General features: G+C 43.8%; 2 protein-coding genes and 1 pseudogene across 5 annotated transcripts in view; 1 reads left to right on the plus strand and 2 right to left on the minus strand.

Moving 5' to 3' along the window:
* Positions 1-355: 355 nt before the first annotated feature.
* LOC310792967 (thialysine N-epsilon-acetyltransferase pseudogene) lies at positions 356-868 on the minus strand (annotated as a pseudogene). Its single transcript has one exon. The product of its transcript is annotated as a thialysine N-epsilon-acetyltransferase pseudogene (transcript).
* A 433-nt stretch (positions 869-1,301) lies between these two features.
* Positions 1,302-4,169, plus strand: LOC310792511 (coiled-coil domain-containing protein 115-like). Its single transcript, XM_083654188.1, has 5 exons — positions 1,302-1,497; positions 2,314-2,417; positions 2,556-2,665; positions 2,760-2,966; positions 3,593-4,169. Exons 1-5 carry the CDS (start codon positions 1,378-1,380, stop codon positions 3,730-3,732), a joined length of 681 nt encoding a protein of 226 aa, XP_083510314.1. The 5' UTR covers positions 1,302-1,377; the 3' UTR covers positions 3,733-4,169.
* The window catches only part of ppfibp1b (PPFIA binding protein 1b), a 30,272-nt gene continuing 20,049 nt past the window's right edge, over positions 3,790-14,012 (minus strand). Inside the window, exons 12-27 of one of the 3 annotated variants that reach the window (XM_083654187.1) lie at positions 13,756-13,868; positions 13,560-13,613; positions 13,351-13,411; positions 12,224-12,401; positions 11,683-11,715; positions 10,268-10,409; positions 9,853-9,984; positions 9,367-9,517; positions 8,650-8,761; positions 8,255-8,343; positions 7,830-7,952; positions 7,504-7,629; positions 7,229-7,417; positions 6,427-6,591; positions 5,135-5,200; positions 3,790-4,982 (exon numbers count right to left, since the gene is read on the minus strand). In XM_083654187.1, the coding sequence (XP_083510313.1) occupies positions 4,899-4,982; positions 5,135-5,200; positions 6,427-6,591; positions 7,229-7,417; positions 7,504-7,629; positions 7,830-7,952; positions 8,255-8,343; positions 8,650-8,761; positions 9,367-9,517; positions 9,853-9,984; positions 10,268-10,409; positions 11,683-11,715; positions 12,224-12,401; positions 13,351-13,411; positions 13,560-13,613; positions 13,756-13,868 (1,818 nt within the window). In that variant the 3' untranslated portion in view covers positions 3,790-4,898. The remainder of the gene's footprint in view (positions 4,983-5,134; positions 5,201-6,426; positions 6,592-7,228; positions 7,418-7,503; positions 7,630-7,829; positions 7,953-8,254; positions 8,344-8,649; positions 8,762-9,366; positions 9,518-9,852; positions 9,985-10,267; positions 10,410-11,682; positions 11,716-12,223; positions 12,402-13,350; positions 13,412-13,559; positions 13,614-13,755; positions 13,869-14,012) is intronic. The other 2 variants (XM_083654185.1, XM_083654186.1) reach the window with 2 other exon arrangements.

The following is a 14,012-nucleotide window of genomic DNA, read 5'->3' on the forward strand; positions in this document are numbered from 1 at the left end:
CACAACATGTCAGAAGGGGGAGAAAGAACAAAAGAGAAAAACACATAGCCTACACATTTCAATGTTGATGTACTATTTGTATTGTACAGTATGAGTCTGTTAGAATAATTAAAACGGTATCCTCCATAATGCCAATCTTAAACCAATCAGTAAGTCTGATTAAGTCTTAATTATAGTCTTATTAAGTCTTATTATAGCAGACTAACAAGGGGCTGAACCACATAGCCTAAGAGCAAATGACTTTATCCAACATATTAGAGAAATTAACCTTAATTAAGATTGCAATTATCATTATCAAGTGTTGGAACGGGGCCACTGAGTGGTGGGGTTGGGTTGACCTCACGGTTTGCCAAGGTCATGAGGGCTGGGCCAGGTGCTGCAGCGCCTCGCCCTGACATCGCATACAGTGGTAGCCAAGCTCAGCCGTGACGTCGAAGCAGCCCTGGCTGATGTAGAAGTCCAGGGAGGGTTTGTTCCAGTCGAGCACGGTGAAGTCGAGCTGGGTGCATCCCGCGGCCATGCCCAGCTGGGCTACTTTGCTCATCAGTGCTTTACCGATGCCTTTCCCTCTGAACTCAGGCATGACGTACAGGTCCTCCATCCAAACGGCCCGGCCCTTAAATGAGCTGTAGGTGTAGAAATAAAGTGCGTAGCCTATCTTGGAATGACCCTCTTTGGTCCTGTGCGGTTCCGGAACCTCGGCGACGATTCCGTGGAAGAACGGGTTCTTGGAGAACCCATCCTGCTCCAAGTCTCGCTGCGTGATTTTCACTTGGTCTGAGACTTTCTCATATTCTGCCAGTTCCGAGATCATCCGTGAAATATCCTTGCAGTCCTCCAGGGTGGCTGCGCGGATGGAGAAATCCATCTCGTGTGAGTCTGGGTCGCAGGTGCCACCACGGAGCAGATCAGGGTTGAGTTCAGCCCCGACAACACGCGGGTGCGTTCGTAAATCTACTGAAATGAGAAATCCACTGAAATGAGAGCTCGAAGGTACGGTGCATGGCGCTCCCAATTTACGAACGGTCCAGTGTGCGCTCTGAGTGCTATTTCCGAACGCACCGGTAGAGAAACGTTTATTAATCGGAAACGGTGGTGCGTTGAAATAAGTGGCGAAACATGTTCAAAATACGTGTTCAAACTGGTAACCTAGAAAAACGGTGCACAGAGTTTTCAGATTGAACAAACCCCTGTTTGACGTTTGTTTGCAGGTGACGTAATTTGTCACGTGATCCGGATGTACGTTCGCAGTAATAGCAGGCTAATTAACGGCGGCTAAACCAAGGAGCTAAACGTCCACAACAAACGTCTGACTGGGATTATTAAAAGGGGACTATCAAAAATTGGATCAAATAAGACTGAAGCAAAAAAGCCGAGATGGGCCTGTCAGGGATGGAAGAGTCATCTCTCCTACTGGACGAAAAGCTGCTTCTTTTAATGGACCAACTGGAGTTACTGGAGGAGAAACAAGCCACTCTCAACTCTCTCATAGAGCAGGTGGGACTGCGAACAGAGATTGTAAAGAAGAAGATTGTTGTATAAAAGCATTATCTGTTATTGCATTTTTTAGCAAGGCAAGCGTAGCACCAACAGAAAGCCTCTGCCAACGTGTGTGTATGTGAGTGAGAGAGAGAGAGAGAGAGATTCAGAACAGAGAAAAATGATCCCCCAAAAATATATTTGAACATGTAGGCGGTAGGCACACTACAGCTCTATAATTAGGCTATCCAAAAAACACTTAGGGGTGGTGGCCAGCAAAACCCTTCCTTTTTGATATTTCCATAAATTAGAACCCTATATAGAACTTTTTGAATGACTGAGATAGCTACCAGATCAAAAGTTATGAGTATTTTAATGTTATCAGTCTAAAAGTAAAATGTGGCTTTAAACATGGGCTTGGCGTGACTTTAAACAAAACATGGCATGAAACATTACACAACATAATATTTTCAACAGTCACATGATTCCACCCAAACCATCAAAATAAATTATTTCCCTTTTTGTTATGTGAAATTGATTGCTCATCATGATGTACTACAGAGATGAAAGTAACCAAATCACTCAAAATACCCACCACAGAGCCCACTTTAGCCAATTTTAACTAAGAAGATTTTCCAAAACAATAGCAAGGCCAATAGTGCAGTTGAAGTTATAGCCCTCTTTCTCATGGGGTACACCCATCTGTTAGCCTGACCTCCAACAAATATTCATATTAGATAATTGCCTATATTTCTTCCTATGTCCTCCTCCTTCATTCTGGTGCCTATTTGTTATAGATAACAATCCAATGTTACCATTTCACTCTCCCCACAGGGATGGTTTTCCATGTCCAAGGCACGGTATTCCATGGGAAACAAACAGGTCTCTGCTCTTCAGTATGCGAATGAGATAGAGCCACTGGTCTGTGTACATGCTAGGTGAGGAATGGATTTACACACGTTTCATGGAAATGAATGCTCCCACATGAATGGCTGTCCATTGAAAGTGAATGGCAGTGAATCAGTTTTGCAGAAATATTGTTTTAATTTAGCATGACCTTGATGTCTTTGTGACAGGAGACTGGATAACAGTGAGGTAGAGTTCTGCACAGAAAGAATTACGCAAAAGTGTAATAAGTCTGGGCAAGATGTGAGGTCTGTAGAGGATATTGGACCTCAAGAGGAAGGTGAGTCTGTCATGGTCAGTATGATGTGGAAGATGTCTTATTTGCATCCACCATAAACAAATGAAGTTGTTAATCATTACATTATTTCATTTAGGTGTAAGGAGAAGAATCAAAACAAAAAAAGACTTTGCAGAAGAAGAGGGTGAAAAAGGAAATAGTGAGAAGCTCTTGATGAAAACGGAGCCTCCTGAAGTGCCTCTAGTAGCAAAAGGCGACCAAAACCTTCAGCAAGACCCACTGAAATGGTTTGGGATTCTGGTGCCGCAGCCTCTCAAACAAGCACAGTCGTCATTCAAGCAAGGTGTGGTGTTACACTTCAGAACATGTCGATGCTGTATTGTTATTTAAAACAATCTTAAATGTCTACGACTTGAATTGCTATTATTTTACTCAGAATATAGTGAAGATTTATAGTCTAAGAATAACACAGAATGGTGTCTCTACGATTATGATGACAATGATGATGAATGGCTGGCATGTGATTGGACAGGGTTTAAGAATATTTTTTATTTACTGTCGGGTTAAATTAAAACAGTATATTATTATTTGCCTGCTGCCCTCCAGATGTCAGTGTTTGGTCATTGTGAAAGGTTAATTAATTCAAACAATCTAAATGGACCCTGTTGAATTTGACATGATGAAAACACGAAGGTGATTGGATGACTAGGATTAATTGTCATGGCATTATTTAGAATAAAGTGAACCTTCGTGCCCCAGTAAGAATAGCTGTTGCATTCGCTGCAGCTAATGGGAACTAAACTAAAACTAAACCTTTATTTTTCTCTAACACTAATGAGATGAACACTGTAATTCCATGGGTGACTGGTGGTGGTATTGATGCATGGACTATGAAACCTCAGACAGTCCTTGGTGGACTAACTCCCCAACCTTTCCCCTCTCTCCATTTTCTCCTCTTTTGTGTTATAGTGATAGAGCTCTGTGCTGACATTGCGACCCTTCACAGTGCAGTTTCCAACACCAGAGAAGAGCTGAAGCTTGGCATGAAACAGAATCGCGTTGTCCAAGAAGAACCCCCCGCAACTCAGTCAAACAAGGTCACAGAGTAACACTTTCTGTCGAGTCCGACTTGGAGCGGAGACTCCTCTCCAGTCATACAGTTTTGTCAGGTTCAGTTTGGAGGCAGAGTGGGCTATAATGCTTCAGGGCCCATCCAACTTCAAAATGAACGCTGGTGGAAATTCATGATGCCTCCTGTCCGCCGTCTGTAAAGACGGCATCGAGGAGTTGAGGACTGCAACTGAGAAACAGCCCAACTGGTTTAAATTACTTTATTGACCTTACAAATTGATAAACGTAAAAAAACAACAACCGTATAAACTATCTTTTCAGATGTGGTCAAGGGCTACAGAACAATATTATTTCTCCGAGACAACCTTGCATTGTATTATCTCACAAAACTGAATATGCCACAACTTCCCAATGTGTCAGCCAAAGTCTATTTGTAGTAAAAAAAATATTAATAAATGACAAGCTCTTCTGTTAATATTTTGGATTTCAATACCATGCGATGATATATTCATTAGCCTTTGTACTGTGTGATATGTTTTGGTGCAAACGCATGCAGCAACTTGGGTTACTTGGGTGTAAAAAAAATTGCAAAATGTTCAGGATAGGCAAAAAAAAGAATACAAATATTTTCCATTTACGTCAGATGGGCTTAAGGTCTGTAGAATACATAGCAGCTGTTTTGGAGTTCCTTTATATGGAGTTGTAAAATTTGGAAAATCTGCACAGCACATTACTTCTGAATAAAGTTCATCTCTTTTCGCTCCAATATTTCTACAGTCAAAAGGCAGTTTTAAAAGACATATATTAACTCTTAATTGGCATTTTCGACATGTCATTTTTCGGCTGGTTGATGCATCAGTGAAACCATAAAACGGTAAGATGACCAGTATATAAAGGATGAGTAGAAAATCTATCCAGTAACCAGCTGGCAGGCAAACAGTGGTGTCGCCCTAAAGTTTCCCTCCATCATCAGAGAGCACAGTTGAAATGGAGCGACATTTCAGGAGTAATAGTGGCTACTGGAGTGTAGGCTTTCACAACAACCATCGTTTACAAAAAAATTCTTTATAATACTTTTGGCTCATCTTCAAATGTAACACTACAAAGGAGATCCGGGGGCATTTGTGAAACAGGTGTGTGCAAGCGGAGAGGGTTGGCACAGAGTTTCATTCACAGCAGGACTCGGTCACATGGTGTTACGGCCTCACGCGTTCGACTCCTCGTCTGTTACGCTGGGGTTTGGAGAATTTGAGATCTCTTTGAAGAATTCGTCATCTTTCAGCATGCTCTGGTAACAGTAATGCAGTAGAGGGAAAAGAAAAGAAAAACATTCATTCCACAGCCAACAGCGTATGATCACTGATACAAGTACGACAGTCAGAGACAGCGCCGTACGAGTGCTGGTCACTTCTTAATGGCTGTCACATTAAATATTCTCACCGTCAGGTTTTGGATGCCTTCAGAGAAAGCTCCAATCTGTCTCACAGTTCCCTCTGAGTCATCCATCTGTAAAAAGAAAAAGCAGCGTTTCAATCCCATGCATTTAAACCTACAGTAGAATTTAGCAAGGCTGTGTAAACTAAAGGTTATGAATATAACCCGGGTTTTATAAAAAGGCGAGGAGATCCTCACAATGGTAATCTTGCTCTGCAAGTGACCTAGAACAGTGGTTCCCAAATGGTGTGCCGTGAGGCAAGGCCAGGTGTGCCGTGAGGCAAGGCCAGGTGTGCCGTGAGGCAAGGCCAGGTGTGCCGTGGGATTTTGTGACAACCTAGAGTGTATTTCCTCCTGTAAAACCTGGCCGGCCTCCCCCTGAGCTGTTTGTACAACGCGAGTAAACTTGGGCGGAACGACTGCGAATTGAAGCCTGTAGCCTCTCGTTATCATTCGAAAAACCCAATCCGGAGCGTTCATGTCTTTCCAGAAAGCCTGCGCTCTGGCGAGGTTTGTGGAGACTGCTTCGTGCGGAGGAGCCCTCCTCAGTGGAGCTGTGGCGCCCTCTCGCGGGGAGCAGGGGCAAACTTTTTCAGTGCCCACTCCATTGCTTCATCAATAGTGTAGAGATCAATTTTATATTCTAGGTCACTTGCAGAGCAAGATTCCCGTCTTGAGGATCTACGATGCCTTTTGGATAAAACCTTGATTTAACCGGGTACCGGTAGTTCTATTGAGTAGAAATGTCTTTTTGAAGGGACTTAAAAGTTGCAGACGGGGTAAAAACAATTTAAATAAACTAAAATCTGATCAGAATCCCATTCAATTAGTGCCATCTTCTGTAGATGTGGGGCAGACAGTGATGGCCTGTGACAAAAGCAGATATACGTGTGATGTATAATGCAATGTATAATTCCGAGTGCTTTAAATCAAGGGTTCCCAACCTTTTTTGTGCCAAGGACCGGTAGATACATGGGAAAAAAAGTCACGGACCGGTTGTCAATTTTAATGGTTTTAGTTACATATATATTTACTCACCAGGTGGCGACAAAGGGTAAATAACAGCCTTTTGTATTGTACTGTATGTAGCCTATACAGTATTTATGTTTTAACTACAAACATAAATAAACGTCAACTTGAAACTTGTTTCAACTACCACACACAGCCTATAATATTATAGCCTATGTTCATTTATTTTTTGGACCGGCTCGCGGCCCGGTACCAAATGCGTTGTGACCCGGTGGTTGGAGATCACTGCTTTAAATCATACAACCGGGCCTATGAAGATCCTTGCTTACCTGTTCTAGCCTGTCAAGGTCATCCTCGTAGATCTGGAGCTCCACTCCAAAGCCTTTCTGGAAGCTGCGTCCCTTTGGCATCTCCACATCCATGGGACACACATACTCCTCACTGTCTTCCTGCTTTTTCTTCCTGCCGAAGCTGCCAAATGTCAGTTTCCTTGGCTGGTAGGTATGGAGAGAAAGGGGACAAAGAAAGATTTTTTTATACATCTACCTAGATAAGCACAGAGACATGCATCCATACTGTCAGGCACGTACAAGCACTACTATGATTAACCATGGCCAATAGATCCATTTGGAGTGGACGTCACGTGGTTACGTCACTGCAGTTGCACGCGCATTGTGGTGGCAGGAAATCAGAGGAAACAAGTGAAACCTAAACTGGAGAGATCCCCGAAATAAGGGAAAAAGTCGTTCCGTGCCGTATGTGGTCAGAAGATGTCCGACCACTGCAAACTTTTGAAAAAAGGGAAAGTTTACTGGCAAAGAATAAGTGAACCGAACATACGTTTCCACTTGTTCTCCATGGTACATTTTATTAATCCAAGATGCTTTTAGGGATGAATTCATTGCTGCAATATTTTTTAAATTGAATCCACCATTTTCATATGAATTATATATGTATTGCCTTTTAATCTTGTCAGGCTTAATCAATTGAAAGATTTTTTGTTCAAAACATTGAAAGAAGGAAGCCTCTGGGGAGGGAAGTGCCATTAGGAGATAAATGAACTGAGGAATTACCAGAGTATTAAAATATTACGTAATCACTGTTTGCAAACATAAGAGAGGTCTATCCTACCTTGACCTTGGCAGTGGCAGTGAGCAGGTTGTAGTCTGGGTTTTCGAGACACTCCTGTTTGTTCTGCTGGGCCTCTGAACCAACCAGCAGGTTGAAGTGGGTGGCCAGGTGTCGGCGCAGCAAAGTCTTGTTGGGGGGGATGTTCAGGAGCAAGGCCATGGTCTCCACGTTGAACCGCGGCTCCAGAACCTGAGGACAGGGGAGAGGTATCATTTAATTATACTTTCATGCTAATCGGAAGTTTCTCAGGAAGACTGCCCATCTGGCCCTCTCACCATCAGGCCTCCATGCACGCCGCTGCCTCTCAGGTTGGGGGCGTATTCTGCGAGGTCTGCAGAGCGCAGCCACTCCATCACCCTGTGGTTGGTCCACTGGGAGATCTCTGCTGGCGAAATGTTGTTCTATGGTCACAGCACAAGGGGAATGAACAAATTGAATAAGTTAGCAATGAAAACGATGCTTACACACAGTTGCATAGTGTAAAATGGTCAAAAGAATGAGCATCCTTGAGTATGATGTTTAGTTTTATGGGGGGGGAAGCTATGATTTGTGAACCCTCTCAACTCTTGTCTCTTCTTAGGTGATTGTTAAGTGAACCCACCTCGTCAGACGGTCTGCGGCGCAAGCAGTTTGGTTCGTAGTTGTTGAGTCGGAGCACCTGAATAGCTCTCTTGATGCTGAGGTGATGCAGGACGCTGCCCACCTTCAGAGAGAGCAGGTCATCCTGAGGGACAAAGTAAAACATAGCAGGCTTAGAATTTTAACAACAAATGCAAAAAATAAGCTACTTGTTTTTGTGGTAAAAAGAAGGCTCTATAGAATAGAAGCATTGTAAATTAAATTACTTTGAACCAGAGACAGTGATATAGCTTGAGTATTATCACAGATATTATGGGTGTGACTAGGCCATCTCCAGTGGTACTAATCATACTCCTCATACTTCTAATGCGAGATGGCACTGGAATCATCTGCCCTACTTCTCTGCTGGGCCTGGGGAGTCGGGGCATGTCTCTCGCCAACACTCACCACTGTCAAGTAGTGCAGCATTCGACCATCGACCCTCCCCTCATCAAACTGGGTCTTATACTGAGGCAGGCCAATGTCATCGAGCCATCCTGCGAGAGAAAGGAAGGGGAGAGAACACCAGTGTCACTAGTCTGAATACTGAATTGTCAACTCGTAAACTCGTTTCCATCTTCTAGAACTCCATCTTCAAGAATAGCCAACTCCACAACTCTGTGGAGCGGGCGGGATTTCGAAGGTCTGGAGCCAGGCTAGAGTGTCACATGAGGGAAGTCAACCTGACAGTCAAATCTAAATCCTTCTATGTAAAAATCATGCAGAAAAAATTAATAAAATACAAGATTTCCTCTAAGTCTTCTTCTAATGATTCATCTCTTGGACTGGCAGCTGATACTCACTTGTCACCCAGTTGTAGTCCAGTTTGCCCTTATTGTCCTCCTCCTCTGAGCCTAGGGCCTGCAGGGCGAGCTGCAGCTTCTTTCTGTGCAGTGGGTGCTTGATGCCCAGCTCCTAAACACACACAAGGAGACAAGTGAAGATTAGACACAGCATCCCCGGGGCTCTAGTCTACACAGACATAGTTCGCCTGACAACAAGGATTACTTCCAACCATTTCACAGGCCAAGTGCTGCTGGCTATGACAAAAATAGAAAAGCCACTGTGAATAGTGAATACATGTAGTTATTTATGGCAGTGGTTCTCAACCTGGGGGTCGGGAACCCCCAGGGGGTCACAAGCTTATTTTGGGGGGTCGCAGGATGATTGTCAAGAGAAAAAAGGGAGAAGGGGGGGGGTCTCTCATGATGATTAAATCTCACATACCAATGTTTTAATCTATTATAAAGCTATATAAATGATAAAAACGATTTCAGTGAGTGTGAATGCGTGTGTGAATGCGTGCACAGTGTCATTGGGTTGGGTTGCGGCGGGAGGGGGGGGGTCGCAAACCCCAGCCTAAAGTTTTTTGCGGGTCGTGGCTCAAAAAGGTTGAGAACCACTGATTTATGGGATGCGAAGAAAATAATTTGTCAGTGTAAAAATGATTCAATAGTCTCTTAGAGGGTACTCTGCATGACTACCATCCTTCCTACTGTATAAAGGACGCTTCCTCTCACCCTCTCCAGGTCGTGCTGGGAGGACTGTAGCAGCGTCTGTCCGGATTTGATCCACACCCGAGCCATGTTCAGATACAGACCTAGACCCTGCTCCTGCAGCCAGTCACACACCTGATCCTTGGACCAACGTGCAAATGGAGCATCCAGGTCACTGAGAAAAAGACCCGAGAAGAGACAGAAGCAGTCAGATGAAGACAAAGAAGAATAAGCAATGTATGATCACAACCCTTTCAAAAGATGTATGGGTAGCTGTACCCTTGCAGCAATATATTAAGATGGCAAATACATATTTGCAGCCATTTTGAATCGTAAAACATAAACTCATTTTAGTCGTTTTCTTTTTCCCAACACAAACCACCATGTCAATAATCCCTGCATTGTCTCTGAATTTCTGTGTACATCACAGAGCGTCAAATGAGGGAAACCATATCCTGATTCTCATGCATATGAAAAATCAATCAATCCATCAATCAATCATACACTTACCTGCTGCTGTGTTGGAGATCCCGGGACCACCCCAGCCTGGGGCCTGCTGTGGCTCGTACTCCGCCCCTCTTGAACTCACCCTCTGATAGGTTGTCATCCAGGTTAAAACTGGTGGACTGACTTCTTTTTAGCCTTAAAAGAAGAAAGACACATTCAAGTTTATAAAATAAAATCTCCACACAAACATATCAAAATTGCCTAGTCACCAAGAACACTCCACCTTTTTCATATATATTGCTAGCCAATTCAAAGTCTTACATGCTCACAGCAAACAATTCTGTCCACTGTCCATATAGCAAGCAAAGGTATTCAGCATCTGTTACATACAGTAGTGTGTTTTCTTACTTATATAACCATGTAAGTGTTCCTGATCAATCCAGCATACTTAGAACACATTCTTCTCAGTGGTACTCACTTCCCAAACAGTTTCTTAATTCCCTTGGATTTCTTCTTGCCCTCTGGGGTAGTGGGGAGTGTCTGGGTGCTGTCGCTGTTCGATGACCTCTGGGGCAACCCGGCCAGATCCAGATGGTCAGTGCCCTGTCGCTCCGTTTCAGCTGCACAAACAAACGCCCACAGAGCATCATCAGAATCAGCAGTGTCAGCGTCCGAGACATGCACTGATCGGCAGAGACGGGGGAGAGGGAGGGGCCAGTACTGTGTGATCCACAAACAAACAGGCGCACGACGTCTCCCGGACAGACCGAGTGAGAGGTCATGGGGACAGGCATCAACGGCAATAGCCTGCCTGGTAGGCATGCACCGGGTGAAGGCTGAATAGCAATGCATTCACAAAGGTTGGTTGTGTGAATGAAACATTTCGTTTCATTTGATCAAAAGCATGCTTATTCTAAGTTGTTTTGTCCTCCCATTAAATATGGGAGAATCAAAAAATATTTACTGCAGACAGGCAAACATGAAGGAAGCTTTTTTAGAGAGCAGCCTCCTTCATGATCAAAAAGAGCAGCAAATGTATAGGCAGTGTTTCCCCTACCATTCTACAGGCCTGGTAGGCCCGCCAGGCCAATGACACCCCCACCAGGCCAAATATATATGCATCCCCCCCCCCCCCCATGCTCTCCCCAAAATTTCAATAAACCTTTATGGCATATTATTACAACACAACAATACTGGTGTTGACAGTAATAGAAGATCGGAATCATTCAAAACAACAAGCATTTTGCTTTTAGGAGCATTTTGCTTTTAGGAGCATCGTGCCAGCGTGCGGCGCTGTTCCAAAACGTGTCAACGTGTGTCGTTGCCTGGGAAACGCACCTCCCATAATACAACTGTTCGCATCGCATCCCATAATAGTATGATGATACTTCGGATGCCATTGCGAACATAGATGCGAACAGATTAACTAAAAGTTTAGCGTCGCCAGTGAGGGCCCCCACCGTTGCGGTCGGGGTACGTTTTTCGAAATCCCTCCAGGCCTGAAAAAATGTCTAGGGGAAACACTGTAATAGGTGATGATAATGATGATCTGGATACAGATTGGTGTTTTTGGAAAGCTTTGACAGAGAGGGAAAACAATGTATATCAACAACAACAAAAAACATGCAGGAGCACACACACAAAATAAGCATACACAACACGCTGTTGTGTATGTTTATACACGGCTGTATGTCGGAGTGAAAACGGCACTAATTAAAAGCCATTTGACTTGGAACAATGGCTAGTGTGTCGTGGGTGTGGTTGAGCTACTGAAACACTGTATACTCAAATGATGTCAGCTGAATGAGTGAGTTTGGAAAAGAGGAGGAGCCTTTTTGTTTTTCTTCCAGAGAGCTACTGCAACCCTACAGTGACCTGTGGTCTATACTGTACCTAGCGTAGGCGCGCTCGCACTCCGGCTGCGGTCTTCATGTGTTACACAAAGCACACACGTGACACGGCACCACACAAAAACAACAAGACAGAGGGTCAACATTATGGAAGGAGTAACAACAACAGGGACAGAGAGGTGCAACAAACACAGACACACATGTATCTAGTGCGCGTGCACACATACTCAAAAAACACATACATACACACACAGACGAAAGGCATACAACACTACACTACAGACACAGGCTTCCATAATTAAATGGGGACCACAGTTTGTGTGGGCTGCAAATTATGGTCTTGGTGCACATATTCCATGGGTGTGTCTTGCGAACATAAAAAGCTGTCCATGATGGCAGAAAAGCCTCCAAGATGGTGAAAAGTAAGGAAAAAACTGACGCTCTAGGAGGCTGCATCATCACCAATAAAATACACAACTGGTCAAATGTCAGAGAAAACAATGTCAAAAGAGAATAAGTGCTGCATTGCCCTTGCAAAGTCTCCAAAGACATCCAGATTTGAAAACAGGATGGCTTCCTCTTACCAAGGTTAGGGGTGCTGGCTGTCCTCTTGCCCCCGCGGATCTTGAAGAAGCCCCTTCCAAACGACGAACGAGCCTTTCTGGAGCCAAAGCTCTCGTCCTCTGTGGTGGCAGGCAGGGTGGCAGAGGGACACATGGGAGGCTTGTCGCTGATCTGACTGATCTCTGCACTTGGCTTATTCTGAGAGAAGAGAAAACGGGACTCGTATATAGCAGTTACACACATAATGTACTGGTAAAGTATATATAAAACACTAGGCTATAACTAAGATTAGGGGACAGTTTATTCACTTGGGGAATCAGAGTTGCCGAGGTACATTACGATGCACAGATAAAAGCCAATCAGTCTACAAGGCTGTGTAACCATGTAGGGTACTACCTTCAGAATAACAAGACTGTCAGATGAGCAAAAGATAATGAGAAAGGACAACGGAACAATATGCAAGAAAAAGCGCTCAGCGCCCCCCTCGCCCTCCTGCCCAGACCCGGAGCTCGCGTGGGTTTCCAGGTGTACACAGCAAGAAAACACACACAGTTTCCATTTTCATAGATTGAAGAGCGTGAAGCTTAACAGTATTCGGCGTCTGGTTCAGACTTCCTGTCGTGGGTTCATGTGTCCTGCCTTCTGCCAGCTTGATCGGCCGTATTCGACACATTTAACACAACTCCATACTGCGATTATGTTACTTGATTTGTGTTTAGACTAGTTTGTTAGCAGTAGCATTTTCCATTAGCTACCTGCAGCTCATAGCATCAGAATAGTAAATGTTTGATGAGCTACGTATGTTCACAGTCTCCATATTTCAAATGCATCTCCAATATTTACCCGTGTTATACCACGGCTCTGGTCATGATCTGAAATTCTGCTCCGTAAAGGATATTACAAATGTCAAATTAGTGGCTTTAGCATTGTTGTCGTAGAGGCCAGTATTTCAACTTAGCCTGTTTCATACATTTCTGATAAGATCATGTTTTTTTTAGTACAGTAAATATAATTACATATTGTTCCTTTAAAGATACATTTTGATAAAGCTAAAGGACTGCTTGCATTTATTATCTGAGAGGCACTGATATATTGATTATTGGTGATTCCTCTACAATGGATTTGTACCCTTAAGAACAATACTTACCTTTTCACTATTGCTGCCATCCAGGTGGTCCTGGCTGCCAGACTTGGTGGCATCTAGGGTGCTGAAATGACAAAGAGCATAGCAATGACCACTTGCACTATGGCAGTGTGCACTTAAGATGACCAGCCTGTCTCAAGCAGTGTTGAGAAGCTGCAGTCTGGTGCTACAGGATATGAACTGCTAGCTTCACACATTCATACTGTACTCACTCTTGTGTGTAACTAATAGGGCTGTCCTGGGTCACTTCCTCACACTCTGTAGGACTGTGGGGAATGGACAAGACAGGTGTTGGCTAACAGACAAGCTGGGAGCTGAATGAATTAAACCATTCGATTTGTAGAGCATTGTGTAAATTGCAAAAAATCAACGCCAGTGAGAAAGCATAAATTCCTGTACATATTTCACCTTTCTATATCTGTTGGGCCCAACTCCGATACTCTTTCTGGATCAGAAAATGACTGAGCAGAAGGGCTGGGTGAGGGGAAAGGCACTTCACTCAGTCCATTGAGGCTGTCCAGCTAAGCATGACAGAGAATAACAAAACAAGATACACAATAGACAGAAAATACATTAGTAACAACTCCAAACATTGGAAAGCACGTGCTGTCCACAGTGTACATACGTTAACATTGACTGAATTTTCTCCGAGGGGCTTGAGTACA

Source organism: Poromitra crassiceps (genome assembly GCF_964638095.1).
Source record: "Poromitra crassiceps genome assembly, chromosome: 18".
Taxonomy (NCBI): domain Eukaryota; kingdom Metazoa; phylum Chordata; class Actinopteri; order Beryciformes; family Melamphaidae; genus Poromitra; species Poromitra crassiceps.